The sequence below is a fragment of the Grus americana genome, chromosome 1, assembly GCF_028858705.1.
Source record: "Grus americana isolate bGruAme1 chromosome 1, bGruAme1.mat, whole genome shotgun sequence".
In the NCBI taxonomy this organism is placed as follows: Eukaryota; Metazoa; Chordata; class Aves; order Gruiformes; family Gruidae; genus Grus; species Grus americana.
Window position 1 is genome coordinate 143,709,556 of NC_072852.1, and position 24,516 is coordinate 143,734,071.

The window sequence follows — 24,516 nt, forward strand, 5'->3', positions numbered from 1 at the left end:
TTGCATTATCTAGTGTTAACAAAATAACACATGGACCTAAAGACATTCTTTTCTAATCTAAACCCAAGATTAACTTATTGAATCTCTATATAAGGGAAATCTGGATATAAAGCAGTCACAGTAATCACAGCAAAAAAAGTATGGTTAAAAGAAAGAGGCACATGACGTGTACCCAAGATGCAAAGCAGCAGGTTTTAATGCTTTAATAGGAAGAATTTGAAACATTCCATTGGGCTTTTACATGTCGTCTCTTTGGTTGGGATTTTTTTTTTGGTTGGTTGGTCTTTTTTATGACATATATTTTTAACGTACATACTAAAAGAATAAAAATGTTTCTATATTAACTGTGACAACCTCTGCTTGGGATTAGGGTGAAGATCTTTAGGTCTCTATCACTTCACCTAACAAGCCATCAAAGCGAGAGGGAGGTGGGATCCATTCTTTGTCAGCATTTTTGTGCTGTGTGCCCAGTAGCTAAAGATGGAGACAAGCAAAGCAGAAAAGCCAGTTTCTATGCTCTGGAGGGGAATGCACCAGTTACTAAATGAGAAAAAAAAAAAAAAAAAGTATTCCTTGATCTCTTCAGGACTTTGCAGCAGTGCTTGTGAAATGAAACTTTTAAAAGGGTAATGATTGTCCAAATTTGGGATTTTTTTTTAAAGGCCGTAAATTATGCATTCTTGACACCTTAGGCTCATTTTTGCACCAAAACGTGGGCTTAGATTCTCAGCAAATACACTTTTTAACATGAATGAAGAGGCATATCTGTTCCAAACAGCATTCCCAGAAAAAAAATGAACAATTTTATCCATTGTTACCCCTCCAAATTCAGTTTAAGGTGCAAAATATCAGCTTATATCAATAAAGTGATAAGTTGATTTCAAACCCACTTATTATCAAAGCAGTCAAACTCCCCAGAACACAACTCATAACATGCCAGTTTGGCTTGAAATTGTATATGTGATAACTGCAAATTAACTCCATTTACAAAGTAAAAAAAGGTAAAAGTAGGACAATTTCAGAGGCTGGGCAAAGCTGCACATATGGAGAGTAAAACAGACAGTGATATCTGTTCAAAATGTAATTGTTCTTTTTCCTCCATTAGTTCCGGGACTTTTGGTTATCTGTCTAGTTTGTGGTTTGTTTTTGGGTTTGGGTTTGGGGTTTTTTTTGCCTTTTTTTAAAATTTGGTGTGCAGTGAAAGATGCTTATTAGCCACCAGGAGAACGATGACAGGTAGGGTATGATCTTTCCGAGATTTTAATTTCATAGCCACCACTTGCACTACATGATTTAATTTCTCCTATGAGCTGTCTATTTAAAAAAACCCCAAACATACAAGAACTCATTACAATATGTAAATTGCTTTGAAATCTTTCTCTTCTCTATGAAAAGAGAGAAAAAATAGTAACAGCTCTGCCCACTCAGTCAGTCATCCGGAGATGCACCTCTTTCAAGGTATTTTTAAGAACTTGGCTAAGGTTCCAGTTAGTGTTTGCATATTCAGAGTTGTGCTTCGGTCCCATAGCGGAAAGTGGCAGTGGAAATGGGCTTTTCTGAGGTGGCATCTTGCGAAAAGGGAAGTATCTCAAATCAATTTCTTATCGTAGTTTTAAATCAAGGCATTCTGCAGTGCTGATCTCTCCTGCTTCTCAGCCCAAACGATGCATAGGTATCCAGGATTTAATATGCATTAAAAAGAAGGTAAGTTTTGAAAAAAGATTGTGAATGGTACTGCTTTTTACTCTTCAGCTACCCAGACCTTTAAAATGTATTTGATCTATATTGTTTATTTCATTATTACTTATTTGATTTCAACATTGTCTACTATCAAATATGGGGGCTTTGTAAAATATAAATCGACAGCCTTAAATGAAGCATAAGTTTTAGGTAGTCTTAAATAGACAAACAGTCCTAGTGATTCTCCTTATCTAAGACTGTGCATTAGAGCCACAAATAAAAGATTTCATTGCTTAATGATTGAATTTACCCTCTAAATTAGGCGCAATATATTTTTCAAGAGCACTTGAAATTGTCTTTTTGGGCAATTTTACTATTTTTTTTCATAGAAAGTATTAAAAAATGCTGTTTCTTGAAATGTTAACTTTTGTATTTAGGAAGATATAATAATCAGCCTCACAAACCTTTCAAAAATTACTTTCTTCAGACGCATGGTGAACAGATCTACACTTCACGTTTCCTGAATTTTTAAAATTAAATGGTTCATTTTCCCCACACTCAAATTAACTGCTCTACGTTTTGTGAAGATTGGTATCACCACTTTCATTTTTATTGCCCCGAGTGTCTACTTCCCAGATTCAGCAGATGGGTTTTGCACGAGCCCTTACAATCTCTGCAGCTGCTGTGGTGTCTGGGCTGGCAGCTGCCCTTGTGTTACCTCTCCTTTCTCTGACTCCAGCAACCCACTATTGCTGGGCAATTGCCCGGCAGCAACCAGCAGGCGTTGGCTGTAGTTGAAGCTCAGTAATGAAAGCACAGGGATAAACAAAATACCCAAAAAAAGGTAAAATAGAAGTGTAGCACTGTCTTTATTTATTAAGAATATTTTCCTTTTGACAGTGCACTGTTTGGAAAGCAATTTTTTTTTTCTTTATGGTTATTTTTTAATTATTTAGATTATTGAGATAATTTCTATTCTATTAGACTATCTGGACTGTCTGTAAGTATATTTGGCTAGTGTGCAATTGTCCAGAGACAAAAGGACTAGAGGGCCTTTTCAAAAAAAAATTTCAGTCAGTGAATTTTATTTTGCAACTCATAGACTGAATTTCCACACCATATGCTAACACAAAATTCTTTGTAGCACAGGATTAGAAACACACAGTCCTGTCTGCGTGCATTTGAGAAGAAATTCTCTTTCTGCTCAGCTATGCTGGCATAAATGGAAATAGGCATTCTTTGACGAGTCGTGGATCAAAAGCCTGTTACGTATGGACAGCTATTTCTTCCCTCCTGATCACCTTGGGTGTCCCTAAGTTGCAGTGCTTTCGCTTTGCTGTTTTCCATTGGACCAATTCTTTTCATATAAACATAAGAAATAGGCTATGAGGTCAGCCCAGAGGTCCGTCTGCAGTTCTGTCTGCAGCAGTGGCAACAGGAGGTGCTACTTAGATACAATCCACAACTTTGGCCACCTCCTGCAACCCATTCTCCAAGTACTCTCCACAGCATCTACAGCTGCTGAATTAGGATTGTTAAAGGGTACTTCCATCTCCAACACCTTTTAGTAGCTTTTCATAGACCTGCTTTCTATGAATTTGCCTAGTCCTGTTCTCACCCGCCGACACTGCTGGCCACCACAGCGCTGTGGGAGCGAGGTGTAGGAGAGTTCATCGCACGCTGAGTGGAGAAGTGCCTCTCAGTGCTGCGCAGAAGGTGCTCCTAGGGCAAAGTCACCTCCAGGAAACAGCAGTGATCTCACCTGAAATCCCTTTCTTTGATTCAAGTTGGTTGCTTTTTTCTAAGTTTATTCAGGCTTACTTTAAAAATCTTCCTTCTCTGTTTCTGTGTTTCCTTTCTCCAACTGAATGCATTTACATTACCTCACAGATTATTTCTGTTTCTAGCGTCAAAAGTTGTTGCTACTTTAAAATTTATTTTGTTCCTTTTCCTGTTTCATGTCCCCTTTTGACTCGTGTTTTTCACAAAAGTAGTCATGTTACTGACAGCCACAAATATTTTAACTTGCTTGATGTTTTCCATCCTCATTTTTTCATTTTCTCAAAATTTAAATAAAGCATATACAGGTGCTTAGAACTATTTTTGATTGCTCCATCTCTTGGGAATGTATGAGCCCTTTACAGCCACTGAATGCTGAATTAGAAACCCTTGAAAGCTCCTTGTTTTAATTCTATATTTTCCCTGAATTTTGCCACACATGCTGCCATTCCAGGGATATCATTATTGAGGAGTGAGGGTAAGAACAGCTCACCCCTTACCTCTCCAGGCAACTGAAATTGACTTCTTTCCCAGGCTCACCAAGCAGAATTTACTCACTACTTTTTTTGTTTGCCATGTGCATGGTGTGGCACGCATGCTACAACTGCTGCTGCTGCTACCGCTGAGATCAGTACCAGAAGGAACAAGGTGAGGGAACCTCTGCCTTAAAGCATTTTGTTATGATTTTTCTAAGCATTTCATAAACGATGACAGCATTCATTAAATGACCTCTTGTTCACTGCATTATACCAAAATAACATTATAAATGAAAGTGTATGTGTATTGTTTTTTTCCCAGGTAACTTCACTGTAGATTTTTTGGATGTGCTGAACATTCATGGATTTTTCCTCTACATGACCAGTGCCTATTGTTGGTCAATGTATTCTGAACATTTTGATGTGGTTCCAGGAATCCTTTCTCTGATCCCTGGATAGCAGGCTGTGTGTGAGGATTTAGTATTGAAAACAATCAATCAGAGTCAAGGTAAATCAGTTAGTTTGTGAGTGTAAGACCCCAAACCCACATTGATTTTATGGAGAACTGGTAAGGGCTCAGAGGTTGTTTTACATTAAAGCAACCTTTGAATGAATACTCAGCAATCAAACGGCAATTATGGCTTTCTAAAACTAGCTTTGACCAGTGAAGAATCTGTTTTCTCACTGTATCCCAAATTTAACAAACACCTGATACAGTCCTGCCGATAGTCACTTTGCAAATGGCAAGATTCGTCTGTCCTCAGTTACAGTTCATATCCTCCTAAAGCAGATAACTAAACCAGGTAACACAAATCACAACCTGGAAGTGACAGTTGCTCTACTGCCACTAGAAGTTAGATAACTCATACAGATACAGCAGCTGGTTTTGTATCTAGCAAAAGTTATGTCAGGTGCCTCCTGCCCAAACTGTCTGCTTTCAGAGTCAGTAGTGTCATTTCTGTGGTCTTGCTCTCAGTATCAATAGTGTCATCTCTGTGGTCTTGCCTTGCAAACTAAGTAGCACTGCTGTTCAAAACCAGCTTGGCATGGGACACCTGTCCTCTTTGGTCCCAGCACCCAGTTAAAGAGTGTGCTTAAATACAAACATCATGGGAATAGAAGGCATCGATCAACAAGACCCATTAAACATATGTTATTTCATATTTACTTTTTACACTTCAGACATCACTTAAATGATTAAGTGACTGTTTCATATTATTTCACAGATGCAAAATGAAAACATCATGTTCTAAGTGCTTTTTCAGCCAAACTTGGAACTAAAGAAATTCGGTTTCTCTAGACCCGTGGTCCAAAGCATTTGCTATGGCACGTGCTGGAGTCATTCCTGTCATGCTGATACTAAGTTTTTCCCAGCGTAAGGCACTGTTTTCCACTAGCCTGGCAAGTGAACAACCAGATGTAGTGGGTAAGTAAGATATTAATTAACAGTTCATCCTACGCTATCCATCACAGCTGTCTAATCCGAACTTGTCAAGGCACTTTCTACAGCCCATAGAGAGAAAGAGGGATCTGTGCTAGGTGTCCAAAACAGGTAAGAGTGAATCACCTAACATTTTGGGAGCTGCAGATAGGTAAACATGAATCTCATTGCTAAAGTCAGCCATAGTCAACAGCAACCACCTGCTGCATGTAAGGACAGAGCTCCTGGGGAACTACTGGGTGTGCAAGCCTTACTGAGAGCCAGAGCTTTTGTGTACACAGCGGTGGGCCCTCTCTTCCTCTGTGTAATATCATTGTAATTACAGATACGCTTGGGCTACATAGTGTTCTGTGGATTACCAAGCATGAGTCGAGACTTATTCTGTTCTGGAACAATAACCTAACAAAAGAAGAAACTGAGAATTACACTGTGAAATATATTTTGAGTTATAAATTCTTCAATACCACTCATGAAAGGAAAGTAAGTTGTTCAATGGTTACACGTAGTTTAAAGTGTAATCATGTATTACTTTATTCAGTAGATGAATTTGCATAATTTCCCTTTCAACACTTAGCACCATCTACTTTCATGCAATTTTTTCTTCCTTCTCTTAGGAAAGACTGCAGGAGAAGAAAAAGCTAATACGTCTTGAGTTACATTCTGGTTTTAATGCTAAAGTTAAAACGCAGCTTTTTGCAAAAGAAACAGGAGATGTAATTAAGGAGAGTAGCTGGACAGAATTTACTTACAAGGCACCTCCAGGTCAGCTATTTCCTACATGTTGTTAAGACATCCAAGCGTTCATGATAATGTCCTGTCTTACTTGGAGACATATCATTTCTGAAAACTCATTTTTATCTTATGCTATTTTTTTGGTACGGATTTGTTGAGAAGATGGCACATTCTGGAATATTGCAGAATCATTTGCTTTATTAGACATGTTCAGATTTGGAAAACTCCAATTCTGCTGAGCAAGATGTCAGAATGACTCAACCACTCCCTCCATCTTCCCTAGCAACACATGTCTCTTGAAGATTGCCTTCTGTATCACCTGGTTTCAGGAAACCTTAGCAGAGCTTTTCAGCTACTACTATGGACATTTTTTTCTTTAAGTGGGTTAGTAAGACTTTTGGTGGTAGTAGCAGGTGTGCTTCTCAGTTGTCATTGTCCGAAAAACTGAAAGACCCATTTGTTCTCACCTTCCGCTTACTCACGCTTCTGGAAATAAGGCTACATAGTGGGTTTGTGAAGGCAACTGTCATGCTGTTATTAGAAAATCCATGTAAAATAAACATCACTCTTTCCTTTTCCCTCTCTCTTTGTTACAGTATATATTCAGAACCTGTCATGCATCATATATAACATTTCTTTTTTCAATTGCACCTGGCATATTAAAGCAGAAGCTCCTGAAGATATCCAGATCTTTTTTTCATACAGGTAAGGGTCTTGTACAAAATAAGTATGAACTTATGGTTTTGTACCTATGTCCTTGATTTAAAAGACTCATATTTCCTTCTCACAGACATGTAGGAAAAGATTTTGACTGCCAGCAATATATAAAAAATGCAAGGAAGAAAAATACTGGATGCCATATGAAAGAGATAGATTTCCAACCATCAAGAAAAATTAATTTAAACATAACTGTAAGAGATCTGAGAAACAATTCAAGAAGATTGTCTTATTACAAAGCTTTTACACCTCAAAAAATAGGTAAGTATTGTCTATTATTACCAATTATGAAAAGTTCATGTATTGGTTATTTCATTGGTCTGGAAAGCAAAGAAAGGAAAGAGGAAAGTGTGACAAAGAATATTAATTCTAACTTTTTATGCTTTTACCTTTCTGGGAATTCTACACAAAGATTAAAGAAAATGGATTATGGCTTAAAGGTTTTTATTTTTTACTCTGATGTAATATCATTGTTTATCTATAACTGACATATTAAAAAAATGATAAGCTAGTGTGAGAAAACACAATTTGAAAAGCATTATATTCTTCTTTTCTCCAGTTTTTCTCTTTCCTATCCATTTTTTTTAGTGCTGAAGAAAATGTGACTAAAAAAAGGAACATAAATAGATACAAGTCTCATTCATATCTGAATTTAAGTATATGAATGTTCTCAAACGTTAGTAACATTTCTATTTATTTATGATATAATTTTTCAGTTAAAAATACTTTGTTATTTTTAATTATTGATGGTTTTGAATGATCATATAAAATTATTTTTCCTTACTTCTCTGGGAAGTGTGAATTAATCTCATGGGTAAGAATTTCACCTGAGTTTTAGCACAGACTGCAGATTCAAATACCTTTTAAATTATGAACATGTTGATCACATTCCAGACCTGTAACACAAGAATCAGTCATAGCTCAAGGATTAGCAAAAAACTCACTCAAAACTATCAAAATATATTCTGAGTTAGATCTCATTTATTCTGTTCTAATACATTAGAATTATTGGCTTTACCTAAAGATTTACACTGCAATCAGAGCCTGCTATAAGCAAGATGCTCTGTTTAGCAAAATAAAATATTTTCAAGAAAATCAGATTTTCCTGAAAAGACAAAAGAAAAAGGGGAGGGGGAAGAGGGGAAGAATTAATCTGCAGGAAGACTATTAGGTGTTTTCACAGCTGACTAGGAAGATGCTCACTTCCGTACTGGCTGCCTGGGTCTGATCTCACCCGCAGACTCCAGAGCAGAGAGCTGCCCCAGTACACCCAGTCTTAAGACCAAATGCTTCACACAGCAGCAAAGGCTTTCTGGTAATGTTCAGAGGTGATTCCTGAACTGCTCTAATTCGCCTGATAACCTCCTGAGGGCTCGCCCAGCCCCACCTTGGAAGTTCAGTGCCTTCTCCCACCCCTCTGTTAGTCCTTGGGCACCCTTCCCACCCAGGGCCTCCCGGGGAGAACAGGGCTGGGGTGGGCAGGAGTGAGCAGTGAGCGGGGGGTTGGGGGGGTATAAGTGGGAGGGAGCGGGCTGTCCCTTCCCTGCTTCTCTCTCCATCCACTTGACTGCCGCTGCCTCTTTGCGGAGGCCAGACTGCCAGCGTTTCCTCCCTTCCCCTCTTCCTTGCCTTCCCACCTTAGCCATCTTTAGCCATCAGCAGGGTGCACGCCGGTCACAGCTGGTTCAGCCAACAGCTTCCCCTCCAGTACCAGCGCCAGGCACAAACCCTTTTGGCTCATCGTGCCTCTAAAACCCATCGCCAAGCTGTGGTAGGGCACGGCAAAATGTGAGCATGCTCGCAGGGTATGTTTTTCACATTGCAAGCAGTGGACATACTCTTGCAAGGCTCCAACATCACAAGCCAGGGCTGTCTTGTCCCTCCTGAGAAGCACCCTTCAGGTCACACACATCAAAAAGGGTCATTTGTACCTGGGCTCCCCTTGCTAAACAGGAAAGCCTCCAGTTGGGCTTAGCCCTAGCCCTTGCATAGGCCTGGAGGTACTGGAGGTCCACTGTCCTGCTGCAAGTTACCAGCCCTTGCAATCCAAGCTTCATTCCAGTAACATGACCTATGGTCTGATAAAACAGGAGTCATGCGCACCCTGTGCTGCAGGTAGCACAAATGTAGCTCAGTTCTGGCTGGCTGTGTGTGAGAGCTGAAGAAATTTCCAGATGACAGGTGACAAAAGGGTTAAAAAAAAAATTGTTTCCTACTCTTGCTATACTCACAGAAGTGAGAGATGCTCTGAGAATAGTATTTCAGAAACTAAACAAAAAGGAAAAAAAGCTGCTGGTTACTCCCCTCACTTTTCATGGCTCACGATGTGCCTCCACTCTCAAAGGCAGGTGTTGGTCACTGCCAGCAGCTTCGGGGACAGGCAGCAGTGAACAATTTTACAAGCCTGCGGTAGACCTGGGATAAATGCTTTTGCTGACTTTATGGGATTATTGCTCAAAGAGAGAGGACTTCTCAAGGAGGGGAGGGAAAAAGAAAAGCCAAAAAGGAAACCCCAGTGTGACATACACACCTGTGGAGAGACACAGGGTCATGCAGCCACAGCTGCTAGAGCAGGTACAACGGCTTCATGGACCAGCAACGCTGCCACTCACCCTCTTTGTCTCTCTCTCTCTCTTTTCTCTCCGGCACCACGCTGCAGCCAAGTCAGCCCCCTGCCTCTCTGACCCTGTCCACAGACACGTGCCGTGCACTTCTGCCTCTGCTGGGAGGGCTTTTCCAGACAACTCCAGCTGCAGTTCCTCCCTTCACAGAAACGCAACAGCAGCCAGAGAGGGCTCAGGCTGCTTGAGTACTCCAGCACACACCTAGGATCCGTGCCCTAAAACTCACCATGCTAGGAAGCAACTGCGGGCTTGCTCATCTAAACCAAAGGCTAAAAATCCTGGGAACCCAAATATCCCTTGCTTCCAACCCTCTACCTTGTCCCTCCCTAAAAAAAAAGAATCCATTGCCATCGCACTCCTTGCACTTCATGACTGGAGCACAGTGATGGGAGGGGGATTTTTTGTTTGTTTACATCTCCTGAGCACATCTTCCCTCCTCCATAGCAAATGCTCACCTGCTCATTTACAGGAGAGAGAGATTTCTTAAACATCTGTAGCAAACTTCATATATTGAATAAGACCTTCTAGGAGCTGGTACCCCTTCAGTAACCCTTAGAGATGAAATTCCATTTTTGTTCAAAATTATACTACCAGGCTCATGGGTAGACTTGGGGTATCCCACCAGACAGAGTGGAAATAATCCTACATGGCAGGGAGCCTGTGGCAACTCAGAGGTCTCCTTGACACCCACCTGGACTCCGGAGAGTGAAGTCAAAGGACCACTCCTCCTGCCCACCCTCACTACCTTCCCTGGAAAGATACGTGAAAAAAATAAGAAAAATACTCGCTTTCTTTATTTTGAGATAGAAATGGATACCACTTATTGAGCAGCACTTTCAAAGACAAAGCGTTACTCACTGAACGCCTTCTTTGGGTGTGATAATCTCCCAAATAGTCAGCAGTGTATTTTAAGGACTAATACACTGCATTTGTTTTGCATCAGCATAAAAATGAGAGAGAGCATGATGTACAGAAGGTCTCTCTGTGCTCTTTTTTCAGAGAAACTGAATCCACCGATCAACGTCTCAGTTTCCCTTGAAAACAGAAGTATTAAAATTCACTGGAAACCCCCGCCTACTATTGGTTCTGCAAATAGCAAGTGCTTTTTGTATCAAGTGAAAATAACAGATCGTAAGGTAATCAGTTTTTTGGTGATACGCTTAATCTGTATAGCATAACTTCCATAAAAACTAGGCATCCCTTGAATTTAATAGAATTAAAACTCAAACTTTTAAAGAAATCCCAAGGTCTTTCATAAAGAATCCAACTTTTCTTGTCTTTCTTGTCAAAATGGAAAATCAACACATTTCATGAAGTCTCTCAGAGTTATGCTTGCATTGAGGTGGAATGGTTGATTTTTTCTTTTCATCTTGAATTTGAATTATACATTAGCATTATTGACTTTTTTGTTATAGAAAAAGGAGCATTGATGAAAAGTATAGCAGCTACTTTGATGATATTTTTTAAGAAAAAAATCACATTATTGTTGTTATTTCTACAAACATCACTCAAAGAACCACCCCTTTTGTTTGCATACATTATATATATTTTAAAAACTTTCATGGTGTATCAGCAGCCTCTCTTAGTCTTACCAGTAAGAAGTAAAACAGTGTTATAGTTTAGGTTATGCTGTATGGTGACCAAATGCCACCTGGCATTGCCAGGTGCCATTTTTAAATTACCTGGAAATAAGAGCTGAAAAGTTTTCATACAGATTCTTACTTGAACTCCCAAAGAGTAGAAAGCCAAGCACTTAATTCAGAATACGATAGGTATGAAATTCAGATGTGCATTGGAATGTGAATTTTCTGAATCTTTGGTGTTTTCATTCAAGCTTTCTTTGAAGCTGTGTTTTTCTTTAAGAACCTAAAACTTAGCTAACACACACCTCAGTCAGCGCACCGTACTCTAACAATAAAAGGCTACAGACATTTAAGAGACAATTAAAGCCTGAAAGAAGGTATGACTAAATTGATATGCATCCACTCTTTGTTAGACACAGTAGAAAGGAGAAGTGCAATGAGGTAGACACGTTATTGATCACGTAGTGTTATCTTCATAAATTACAGCAGGGTTTATTAATTCATGTGCAGTGCTGATACTGCTGGGCAGCTTCCAGAACAGAGCTGGCCTTTCGTGCATTCACTCATCGCAGCACACGGAAATGGAGCTCAGGCTGTATGTGGACGTACTAAAGCTCTTTGGGTTTTTCCAGAAGAAAGACAGGTAGCCTCCTTCTAGCCATCTCTGCAAATAGTTATCATCCTCTTAACCATTCCCAAGTCTAATACTTCAAAATCACTGCCAGAGACATCAGGGGGCTGGTCCCTGTCCATTCACAAAGCTCCGAACCACTAAAGGCTGCAAGCAGAGGGAGCAAGGGAGGTTCATGCCGGACCCTTGGTATCCTGTTCAGAGACGTGCTGAAGCCCTTCGGAGCCCTTCCTGCCCATGCGTGCAGATTTCCTTCCTGACCAGAGCAGGGGAGGTGGCAGCAAGGAGGGCTGGGAGTAAGGGGTCCCTTCCCACTGCAGGACTGGGATATGACCAAGGTGAGCAGGGGGGTCCTGCAATCCAGTGTTCATGCGGCCACTGCAGCCCCTATTTCCAGCTGCCTAACAGCTTCCACTCTCTGGAAGGAAATGCCAAATACATAAAATAGTCCAGCATCCTTACTTAGATGGAATGAACCTCTTTTATTCTCCTTGTCTTGCACAGCTGCTCCTCTGCTTTGTATAGATCTGCAGGATATAAACATAGGAGAGGAAAGCAAAGAAAAATCGTTTAGGTATGGAAGTGAATAGACACATATAGCAGAGGAAAATCATGACTGGGTTTTTTTTTCCACAGATGGGATGGTTTGGGAATACAGGAGAGAGGCAGCTGCAATAGCAACAAAAAAAGACATATGAAGGCACGAGATATATGAGTGGGCTTTACATGCATTCAGAGATTCACAGAACAGTAGGGGTTGGAAGGGACCTCTGGAGATCATGTAGTCCCACCCCCCTGCTAAAGCAGGATCACCTACAGCAGGTTGCACAGGATCACATCCAGGCAGGTTTTGAATCTCTCCAGAGAAGGAGACTCCACAGCCTCTCTGGGCAGCCTGTTCCAGGGCTCGGTCACCCTCACAGCGAAGAAGTTTTTCCTCATGTTCAGATGGAACTTCCTGTGTTCCAGTTTGTGCCCATTGCCAAACTGGAAAAACTACTTTAAATCTTCTTTAAGGTAGATTTGAGGAGAATCGATGTCAAAGTTAGTGATGGCTAAAATGGCAGTTACCTAGCCAAGGAGCAAAAGAAGAGCAGAGGTCTACATAAAGTTAAGGAAGAAAACTGCAGCAGTATCACAGGAGACACAGGAGGGAGAAGAATGAATCAAGCCTGTGATTCTGTTTCCTGGTCAAAGCAAGGTCTTAATTACTGTCAAAGAGACTTAATGAGTTGAGGTATTAGGGTGTCCCTAAGCAGGCTTATAGATATTTATTTGAAGAACAGGTAAGAGTATAATATACAAGTGAAATATACAAGTCTGTATTTATTTATTCTGAATAACCTGAAGAGATGACTTGCTGAATATGTATGCACACAAATAACAACACTGCAATGCAGACCGATAAAGCTTGAAAATAGGGAGTTGAGTCTGTAGGTGACAGGAACCTAGGAAGGGTTGGCATGTACTATGGGAAACAAAATTAGAATTTGAAATGTTGGGTAAGTCTGAAATCAACAAGCCAAAATTCATTAATAAAGAAAATCCTATGATTAGGAAGTACAGGTCAAATATGCCAACACAAAATAAGGAATTAATGTGTAGGCAGCAACGTAGAAGAAAAAAGGTCTGTGGATTACACAGAACCACAGACTGAGTCAATCATTCCATGTTATTAAGCAAAGGTCAAATGGTACTCAAGTATATATGACAGCCATGTCACATGTAAGATGTAGGTTGTGACTAATTTGCCCTTCTGGTTACTGAGTTTCACCTAAAGTTTCAAACTATGTTTTGGGCATAGAAAAAGATTCAGAAAACGTCAGTGAGAGTTATCAAAATGATCATAAGCTTTGAAAACATGCTCTAGGAGTGGAAGACTGAGGAACGTGGTCTAGAGTAAAGGAGTGTAACTTGTGTTAACAATCTTCTGGTAAATAAAAGAGCATAGGGATCATACTTACCCATACCAACTTTATGCCAGGATAAAAAAGTGACTGGCTAAATTTGAAGCAAAGAAAACGTAGGCTAAAAGTTAGGAAAAGTGTCATAATTCCGAGGAAAGTCTAGCATAGGAACAGGTTTCTTGGGGCTGCTTGGGGATGGCTCTCTGTAGAGTTGCAGACAATGGATTAGACAAACATCCTGCATGAATGCTCTGGGTAGATGTGACTGAAAGTTGCTGCACATCGTGACTGCCAGAAGGTGGCCTATGTAATTGTAAGAGAAGTCTTTCAGTCCTGCATTTTAGAAATTTCCTATGATGACATAAGCTTATCATTGGCTCTTTGGGAAGAAATTTTCAGACACAATGTTTGGTTTTAGCACTTAACCCTCGTAGTCACTTGCAATTTGCTCTTGAAAGCCCAAGGACTTTCCCACTTTTTTACTTACTTTTGAAAAATTTAGCATGTGAACTTTTGGGCCTGTTTTTGGCACCAGATCTGGAAAGATCTTAAACAGTATCAAGGAAGACAAAGAAATGCCGTGTTACACAGGCTCAAACCTACACTGCACTGGTCAGCATGAGAAGACCTAGGGGTCACATTTTCTTAAAGTTAGCCTTATAGTATTACATTATCGTCATCATGCTTTCTTAACAGCAAGGATGAAAAGATTCTGGGCCCCTCTGTGTCTGAGATCCATACTTTCTACTTCTTTGCAACTTCCTAATATTATTTTTAATTTTTATAAGGAGGAGTTTCCTCTCCTACTTTCTTTTTTTTTCTTCTTAAATTCTTAACATTTTTTATTTTCAGCAGTTGGCTTCAGTTTTCAAAAGTGATGAATGATTAAGAGATCCCTGTTTTAAACTCTGACACTCCTTCTGTGGACTTGATGTTTTGAAGTGATGTGCTTTCTTTTATAGACATAATTAAAGATGTTTCAAGATAGTCATTATAATAGTGGGTATCCCTCACCACCGGTCAGCTGAAAAATGCAAGATTTTATTCTACCAGACAAACAAGTATAGCACACTACCCACACCACAACCTTGAAACTTGCAGTTTCATAGTTACAGTATTCATCCTACACTTGGTGTGATAAAAAAATGAAAGGGGAATCAGTGTTTTCAAAATCTTACTGTGGTACTATAGCTGATACCTCCTTCCATTTCTTATCAGTTCTATGTTCTTCTTCATTTTCAGTTCTGAGTTTTAACACATGCCAGGTAAAATTCAGATTGTGTCTGGACATAAACACTTGTTCTGAAAATCTCTTCCTACTAGGTTAGAGATGTAAATAATAGTATTCGACATCCTTAGATTTGAACTGCAATGTGAAATCACCTAAAATAACCCACTAAACCTATCTTGATAGATTGTAGATGTCACTGCAGAGAAATATGAGTATCCATTTCATAAGCCAGCAAAAAAATGCACGGCACAAGTGAGGGTAAAGAAAGAGATATGTATAAGAAACAAGGTTTGGAGTGAATGGAGTGAACCAGTGTTTATTCACGATGGTAAGTTACCATGTATTTACTATTCATAGCCCTTGTAATTAGATATATTATTACTACTCAAAATATTTACTTCATTGTTGTGTTTGATCTTCTCCTTGCTGTGTTACTGTACCATAACAGAACCTAGGAGGTCCGTGGCACACACCAGGCTCACACAGCTCTAGGTGCTGTAGGGAAAGGCAGTCCTTGGTCTAATGAGTTGTACTCCTTTGGTCCTAAGGCAGTCTAGCACAGGGCTAGTCTCCTGAGGTAAACTACGTCTGAGTCTTGACAGCCTTTAGAAAGCAAAAATGGTCAGCAGCCAAAAAGCTCACAACACCTCCCTGCCTACCCTGCAATGGACAGCCCAAGCATCTCTACAAATGCTTTCAACTGGAGTTAGTAAGCCAAGAAACCCACAGAAGTCATAACATTCATCAAATCACATAGTCCTTAAGGATTAAGTCTAACATTTCTTTTACTACATCAGGGGAATAATTTCTTATCTGACAGAGGTAGGAAATGGTTTAGCTCTCATTTAAATATATATTAAAATATTTAAATATTTGTTCAGCACAAATTAAACAAGAGCCTTGTAATAGTTTTGCTTCACCTCCTATGACTAGATTTTAACATTAGCGTGCTAACAAGGGAAACTTGCACTTTCCGTGATGAGAAAAATGCCTCCACATGCAGCAGCTTCTTGATGTCAGGTTAGGTAAAGGGGAAGTACTATAATGGAGAGATGCTATTTTTATGGAGAGAAACTGGTGCATAGACTTGTCTCTCTATGTTGACATGCAAAAAAAGAAAAAAGCCAAATAGCATTGGTAATACAACAAAACAAGACAAAAGTCTTTATTTAATGCAACAGACTCTATTTTGGAATATGTCTTTTTGATCTATTGAGCTTCAAGTACATATTTATCTGAAGACACAGGAAATACAAGGCCATGCATTATTATTTTTGCAATGGATTGAATGTAAATTCAGTTATAGGGTCTATAGGATGTTGCTTGCCTACTCTATCAGATGCCTCCCCCCACCCCACTGGTCTGCTATTATCTCTCAGCTGCCACCTTTGTTGGCCCAGATTCATTCATTTAATTTCAAAAGCATCTCACTTGTGAAATGCTTGGAGAGAGAAACCTAGTTGCTCCACGCGCTTATTGTGGTGAAGGAGAGAACATGCTCCACGCCATCAGAGATTGAATTGCCCTTTGGAGAGGTTTCTTTCTTCTGGCTGAAGACAGAACGAGCCTAGGACCACAGCATGGCCAGCACAGGGGTCTGCCTGGTGTCAGGCCAGACACATCTGATGTGCAGGCAGTGGAAGGAAAGGAAATGAAAAGGGCTTTTCGTGGTGGGAGAATGTAGCTTTACTTGTTCCCTGCTAGCCCCTCATGAGAAGAAGGAAAGGGAGTTGAACAGTCACCCGTGCTGGTTCAAGCCTACCAAACCTTGCTCTCAGCAGCTGCAACTCTCCTTCAACTGTTTTCAACACCACTGCTTTCCCAGCTTCCGCAACAGCTGTTGTTGAGGCTGAACAATCACAGTGTGTTTCCTCCACTTCAGAAAAGTTTATGGTGGACAAGACCGCCAATGCATATAAGCTATCATATCTGCATGTGTTCAGTGCAGCACGTTGATTTACCCCTGGAGCATACTGCACATATGCACAAGTTCATGGATCGGTGGCTTTTATAAAATGAATATATATTACATTGAGGGGGTCACATGCTCAGGCAAAACTCTTTAAATATCTCCTTTGATGCCTAGAGAAAGTTTTCTGTCCATTTTATTTTGTATTCCATTGAAATTATTTTGTCTGCTTCTGATTGGGAACATGTATAAGTGGACATTATGAAGTGCATTTTAATACTGCCTAGATTAAAAAAAAAACCCTGGTATTAGTAGTATCATTCATGGTAACTCCGTGAAAGTCACGTAGCTAATTTCATAGACATAGTGAACTGAAAAAATTGAATCTTTCTGTGGAGTAACCTGAAAGGAAAAACATCCATTTGTTATTTTTATTTTGGAATGGGTCAATTTTTCTGCTGAAAGCATTGAAGAAGCATGCAATGACCTGCTTTTTGTTTGCTTCTACATGACATTCCAGTGTTTCATCTAGGAAATGTGCTACATTTCTTTAAAAACGCATTTTTAAGAGGCATTTCAGTCTCCATTTAAAAAAGCTGAAACATCAAAATGAAATAACATAATTCAAAACATAACTAAAATATTTGTTCTGAAATGTTCCTTTGACATGAAAAGAATTTGTTAATTTTCTCATGGGAAACACATTCATTTTCCATTGGAATTAGCATATGCCCTTGAAAAAAATACACAATTTAAACTCAACTGAGCTGTTTAATATAGAAACTTTCTGCTAAAAAAGAAATGTTTGATCAGCTTTATTCATATATAGAAACTTGAAATAATTGGTCTAATTATGCTGAGCATTCATAGATCACTTTGAAGTTAATAGTAATTCAGAGGTGTTCTGCATTTTTGCAAACCAAGTCAGTTGTTTTGTTTTCAAAGTAATGTTATTTGTGACTAAGTTTAAACATTCACATTTGAAAAAAAGACTCACCATGAAATGGTCTACCTAAAAGAATATATGTACTTCTTTTTCTTCCTCCTTTCCAAAATGCGTGAGGTAAGAGAGTAAGAAAACCAAACCTCTTTGTGGTTTGGCTGATGTACAGACCACTGCTTCCTCTTCTCTTGGGTGTGTACGTGATATTAGCAGAATTAGGGGTTAGCAGAATGATGCAGAACAATTACCTCAAACAAAATTGTTCGGAATACATTATCTGAGCCCTCATCTCAAAAGACAATAAGGCAAAAACTTCTTTTTAATCTTAAAGTGAATAAAGAATAGTTTTGTATTTTAGTAATACATAAAGATTATTCTCATACACAGTTCTGCACAGAGGTTTCTGAGTTTTTCCTTGGTTTCATATTAAATTTCTGGAAATTCATAATATCCTTGGTTTAAACTACAGATGGGTTCAAACTAGGAACTTTAGTACAATTCTTTTGTTCTTTGAACTTGATCTAGATTGATCCAAAAACCATTGTGTAAAACTGGTCTCAGTCCATTAACATTTTAAGAGCTGTTCCTGCCTGTTTTTCTTCAAAGTACTTAGTTCAAAGCAGTCCAAACTAGTTCTGGTTTTAAAGCTAGGTATTAAAAAAAAATTAAAATTTGCCAAAAATACATTTTTGAGGCAACCAAAGACATTGTTTTCAGTATTTGGGGTATTGAGAAGGAATGCAAGGTACAGAGAGCAGTAGTATTTGTCGAACAGTAGAAATATGTATTGCTGGCATTTCTTTAGGAGTATGCCTAGCAGGGTTAAAAAAGGTAGATATAATGAAAACCAAATGCTGCTTCTTGAGTCAAAGAGAATATTTTGTTTGACAAAAAGCTTTTATTTTCATTTTGCCTTAAACCAGTTACAGCTGTGAAGGGGTGAGGAGGCAGTGGCAGGGGTGTCACGGTGCGTGGAGATGGGAGGTGGCAACAGCAGGAATCCAGAAGCATCTGGGGCAGGGGGGGTGTGCCAATAGCGGATGGACAGAGGGGTCCAATACCCAGAGGAATCAAGGCTCGATGGAAGTATCCAGTAGCAGAACGGGCCATGCCCAGCATCTGAGAGCAGAAATCCAGGGAGAGGAGAAGATGGAGACCACTGGAGCAGAGGAAGGCAGGGGAAGTGCTGGATTGAGGCAGCAGCAAGGCTGAGGGCTAAAAGGAGGATGAAGGAACAGTGCTGAAGTGAGAAGCCCCTGTTTCCCTTAAAAAACTCCAGGAAATGTTTCTTTAAATCTGTAGCAGTTCAGGAATGGTGCAATATTTATGAGCCAATATATAATTCATCTGTTTATAAACTACTCTTTCCCACATTATTAACATTACCTTTCCCTCTTCCTTTTAAGGAAAGACACTGGATGTCACGTTGCTAAGTCTCACCTTGTTTTGTCTCCTGATTTTCCTTGGAGGTTTGCTGATATGTGCATGTAGAAGGTAATGTGCATTTTTGGAAAGTAGTATAAATTTCTGGTGGAAGAGAGGTCAGGGTGAGGGTGATCAAACCATCCAATGGATTAAAGTCAAACACAGATCTTCTCAGATAAATTATGTTTACAAGAAGTAGTTAATTGTGCATTTCCGACTATTGTTCTAACAAAGGAGTGCTAGGTGTTAAGACCTAGTGTAAGATACTGAACCCTGTCACTGTCATCTCACAGGTCCCATCACAGTCCCTGGAGCTCCAGTCTCACACCCTACTCTTAGATGTCTTTTTGCTACTATAAATGGCATTTTTTTATCTTACTCTGACTGCTGCCTCTCTACTCTCAGTGTGACTTTGCCCCATGCTTTTGCAGGTTCTGCATTCAGGGCCACCAAAGTTAAGCATGCCAAAGGTGAATTGCATTTGCCGTGTTGCCTGATTTAATTTCATAATCCATGGGTATTACTGAGTGTAGTCTTTTCCTCTAAGGTGGACAGTTTACAAGAAATAAATAAAAAGGCAAAGTCAGGCTGATGGAAGGAATTTGCTTTGCTGTACTATTAGTACAGCAAAATAATATTAGTGGTCCTACACCCACCAACAATTAATGCAGCCAACTGCCTCCATGCCATTTATTTTCTGCCTGGCTGCATAACTTTCCTACTGACATGGCAGAGAAGGCTTTCTTGAACTGAAAAATAAACTTGTTCAGAATAGGATGGTAACTCAAGATGCCTTAATATTTGGAAGGTGCAATATGTAGATGGAACCTCTGTTAAAAGTAAATTGATTATTTAATTAATGACTAAATATTATTCCTGATTAGGATAAAAGAAGTCACCATGTGCTCTATCTTCTTTCAGTAAACAAAGACTTAAGGAACTACAAATCTGAAAGACCTAATATAAAAATACAGAATAAAAAGTTTCCCTTGGGGGAAACAAAACATATAATTGAAAGCCATCTGCATCTAAACATAAAACAATATTCTGGTGAAATAATGAGAAGTGACTCTGGCCTTGAGAGAGCAGATCAGCTGGTAGATCTTTTAAGTGGAAAATTTACATAGTACTCTAATAGATAATCTTTTGTGATGAAAAATGTGTTTTCATGGTTCTGTGCAGACATCACTCACTCTCAAACCCAAATTCTGCTAGACCTCAGCAAATGAGTTAAAAGATGTTTCCGATGCTATGCCTACTCCCTGTCATCTGATGTATCTTTCTTTGATTATAGGTAATATTTTTAATTATGAAAAGAAAATGTAGGAGTAGTTTTTTAGCTATAGACACAGTAGCATGCCACAAGCTCTCAAGCTTGGAAATCATGTTTGTGTATATCTATCAGGTCTTAAATCTCTAGCAGGCTAAAAAACAGTCAGGCTGAAGAAGAGCTGGGAAAAATGTTGAGAAAAATGTCTGCAGTGAAACAAAACAGGGTAGATGCCTGTCTAACTGGCGTATCTATTACAAAGCATTATAGACTGATCTGTTCCTGCAGACATTTAAGACTCACGTGTCTGTGTCACTTTCCTGTAGGTACAGATGCCTGGAAGTTATAACCGTGCCTGTTCCACATCCTTCAGATAATATCAAAACTTGGTTAGCTGTAAATGAGACTCACCACCAGGTAGAGTGTGTCTGTCTTTTTTCTCTCACTACATTGACACGTATGATATTGCGTTCAGAATGGTACAACATTACATTTAGAGCAGCAGGTCATTTTTAAGAAAGACTGGGAAAAAAGGTATGCACAACGTTTGTAGTGAAGCCAGAAGAGAGCAGAAAGCTTGTGGAGGTTACCGGACAATGATCTCAGTAGACAGGATGGAGAAAATCCTCAGGGGAGTATTATCTCAAGTGTGCCTCAAAATGTTTCAGCATATCCACGCTCAATGGGCCAAAATTTTAAGGAGCAATCACCTTGACTCCCTGCAGAATAGTCAGTTATGGGATATTACACGTATAAGCATGTGGGCAAGTTATCAAAGAGAAAGCCTTTGTGGAGATCTGCAAGTCTTTGGCTATGGCATAGTAAATGTGCACATTCTTATGACAAAAAAGAGGAGGCTCCACAATGCATGCAACATAACCTACCCCAGCTGCACACCTGCTGCAGGATAAAACTGTGTACAGAGGTGTTTACTTTGGAAGAGCTGATGTGCTGTAAGTTCAGATGTTAGCTTATCTCATGGCAAACTACAAGTCTTTAGTCAACTGGGCAAAACAGAAAATAAATATTTGCAATTTTTGTGTGGCTATCGTTAATGGAACTCCTTGGCTGGCACATTCAATGCTTCTTATGACTGTCATCGTGTTAGAGGAAAAAATGTTCTAGTCAGTGGTCTAGATCCCTGTAACTCCAGTGAAGCTACAGAGTGAACTGTGCTCTAGGAGGCATGGTAAGATTGCCTCTGACCTGGTTCTCCTGCAATACATGATGAGAATGTGCAAGTGTGCCCAAACTATGGGGTTTTTTTGGGAAGCATCATTGAAATAGAAAACTGTAATGAGGATTTTCTCCATCCTATGCACTCAAAAAAATTTGTTCAGAGCCTTTGCAGGTTTCGTATTAGTTTTACTCTTAATTTTACTTTGTCCTACTTTATTATTGTACTTACACTGCAATATCAAAGTGTCTTCTAGTAGTGCATTCTGCAATGTAACTAACAATATCAATGTGAGCTGTTATGGCATCTTCTCTCCCAGGGGAAAATGTATTCCTTCCAATATTGTGTTTTGGTTTTTTTGTATAAATATACCTACGTGATTGCAAGCTCTGACAGAAACCATGGACCATCTCAATTCATTAATCACAATTTGAATTCTGAGGCAAGAGGCGTGGGGTGGGGTTTTTTGTTTTATTTTACCATCTCAAAGACAAATTTATGGAAAAACTGATGTGCATATGCTATATAATCATGTCACAAATTACAAGATTGAAGTGTTTTGAACTTGCACCCAGAGTTCATTCTACAACCCTTGGGATGGCTCCCAAGAGCAGTCTGTGCTCCTCTTCTTCTTTACAGTCATCTTCTCAGAAAATAAAAGCCCAAGAGCTCCAGAACTGGACTGAAGCCAAGTCTCTTATTCTCAAGATTCAAAGTAATTTCTATGGCATTTCTGTCCAAAATTATTTGACCAGACTTGACCCAAAAGATGCCACCTTTTCTGTGCAAAAATTCTTTGGTGTCCTTATTACCAGTAATGGTGTGCAAATTAACTAAAAATACCCCTTGTGGCTATCACATATGGATTGACAGAATGCAAAGATAAAGTCATCACCATCAAACTTACATTCTGTATCTCCCTCCACCCTAGAATTGCATACACAGCTATTTACATGTCTTTGTATTCAATATATAAATAAAAATTTAAATCAATGATCATCACAAAAATATATTTATTATCACTAACAGAGAATGAAAAGATTTCTGTCCCCAAACTGTTACAAACACTGAATATACCTTTGACAGAAAGACCTCAGCATAGCTGTGTAATTACTGTCTAGATGATTACAACAAGTGGCTGAGAAGACTGTTGATGGCACTTCTAGGAAAGATAAATTCAGTAAAACACATGGAACACATCAGTATCTCAAATATTGCTGACACCTGAAATAGCAAAGACATTGGCTTTGGACTGTAAAGTTGAAGACGACTGTGGAGAATGGTGCTGAGATAATCTGTTTTATCCAATAAAGAAATATAACCACTTGAAAGATAGACTGTGACTTTGACATAAACCTTAGGTACGTAGTCATATCATCCTGGAGGGTGACAAGCAACAAAATTAGGGTTCAGAACAACTAAGTAAATTTTCCTGTGAGCAGCTTTTAGATTGAGAGAGTAACTCATATGATCTCTGCATTCCATTTACATGACAAAGTAATCTGTACTAATCCCAGATACACCAAGTAAGTAGCATGCTTGTAACAATTTTCACAATTTGTAATATCATTGAATGCAGATGTTGTGCATAATGTCATTTTTATCCAACAGAAACAAATGTCAATGCAAATGGAGATGCACTCTGAGGTTACTTTGGGAATACCAGAAGAGAATGGAGACAAGAATGTTCAACAACAGAGATGTTTGAAGGAACCTGGATTAGAAGACCTATAGGCACAGTACACTTCTTTTATCTGTATGCAAGAGTTATCTTTCTGTGAGATGGACAATATTCTGACAGATTTAAGAACAGCTGATACTGGAGTTTGACTGAGTCCAATAATTTGAAGTATTTTGAGCTCTGACATTGTGTAACTCTTAAAATGAGCTTTGGATCACAAAGGCAAAGCAATACCTTGCAGTTTGTCTCTAACTACTACTGATCTTCAGCCAGTAAAATTGCAGCACCTCAGACAATATGATCGGATATTGAGGTCCACTTGGGTTAAAATGGAATTAGAGCTAGTGTTTCATAATGCTGCAATAGCTTCCAAGTACTGACTGATATATCAATGCCTTTGAAGACTGGATATTCATACAAATCACATACTAGCTATTCAACATCTGATTTTTCATGAGAAATGGTGGAAGCAGTGAATGTTTCTGGAACAGCAGCAGAAGCTCACAAGGGCTCGCTAAAGCTCAAAAAAAACCCCAACCCAAAACCCAAACACCTTCTGAGGCATTGCATTGTGTAAGCAGACATCAACCAGAAAGAAGAGTCATGTGTGAAGGCATAAGGTCTTTCCATATGATGGACTTATTCCTTTGAAGTGAGTAAAAGGAGAAAACTTTAGACAAGGTAAAGAAAACAAAATTTTTGACAGTATTGTGATTGTTTAAATAAGTGTAACTCAGAGAATTTAAAGTCCAGAACTGACCAACTATTGCTATTTATTTTTCTCTGTGCTTTTAAAGAAAACTTTCTCTCAATTTCCATGAGGTGGTGAGCCATGCCAGTTCATTTTGAGGTACACAATCAGGACAGACTATCTTAACTCTTAGTTAAGACAGTATTTAATTGACTACAAGAGAAGGAAAATAGGGCCTTGATTTTGCAAGGAGGATGTTTCCGTAGACTTTTTTTGTAGGCAGGAAATACAAATAAATGATGGAACTGATTTTCTGGAAGGCTTGGAAGCTACCTAAAAAACTCTTGCTTTCATTTCTGGTAAATTTTCTCCATGTTCAAAATAATATTGAAGGAAATATTTGATTACACTTGAAATAATAACATCTTTTATGTTATTGTAGGGAACAACAGAAAACTTTTGTTTGTGCTTTTTTGAAACATTCATTTTACAAGATATATATCTGGAATGTATCACCTGAATATGCTTTTTTTGATAAAATGTCTCCCTCACCACAGTGGAGAAGACTGCATTCTTTCTCCTTTATTACTAAGAGTGGCTGGTAACATCTCAAGAGCTC

General features: G+C 39.1%; 1 protein-coding gene across 2 annotated transcripts; it reads left to right on the top strand.

The window, feature by feature from the left end:
• Positions 1-1,626: 1,626 nt before the first annotated feature.
• On the top strand, positions 1,627-24,321 carry LOC129201671 (interleukin-5 receptor subunit alpha-like). Of its 2 annotated transcripts, XM_054813269.1 has the most exons (12): positions 1,627-1,704; positions 5,162-5,361; positions 5,702-5,856; positions 5,991-6,138; positions 6,705-6,813; positions 6,899-7,086; positions 10,449-10,585; positions 14,985-15,129; positions 19,060-19,147; positions 20,675-20,765; positions 22,165-22,240; positions 23,137-24,321. In XM_054813269.1, the coding sequence occupies exons 2-12, from the start codon at positions 5,259-5,261 to the stop codon at positions 23,169-23,171; spliced, it is 1,275 nt and encodes a 424-aa protein (XP_054669244.1). In that variant the 5' UTR covers positions 1,627-1,704; positions 5,162-5,258; the 3' UTR covers positions 23,172-24,321. The 2 variants fall into 2 exon arrangements, with proteins under 2 accessions (XP_054669244.1, XP_054669238.1); XM_054813263.1 differs by lacking the exon at positions 22,165-22,240.
• Positions 24,322-24,516: the final 195 nt, after the last annotated feature.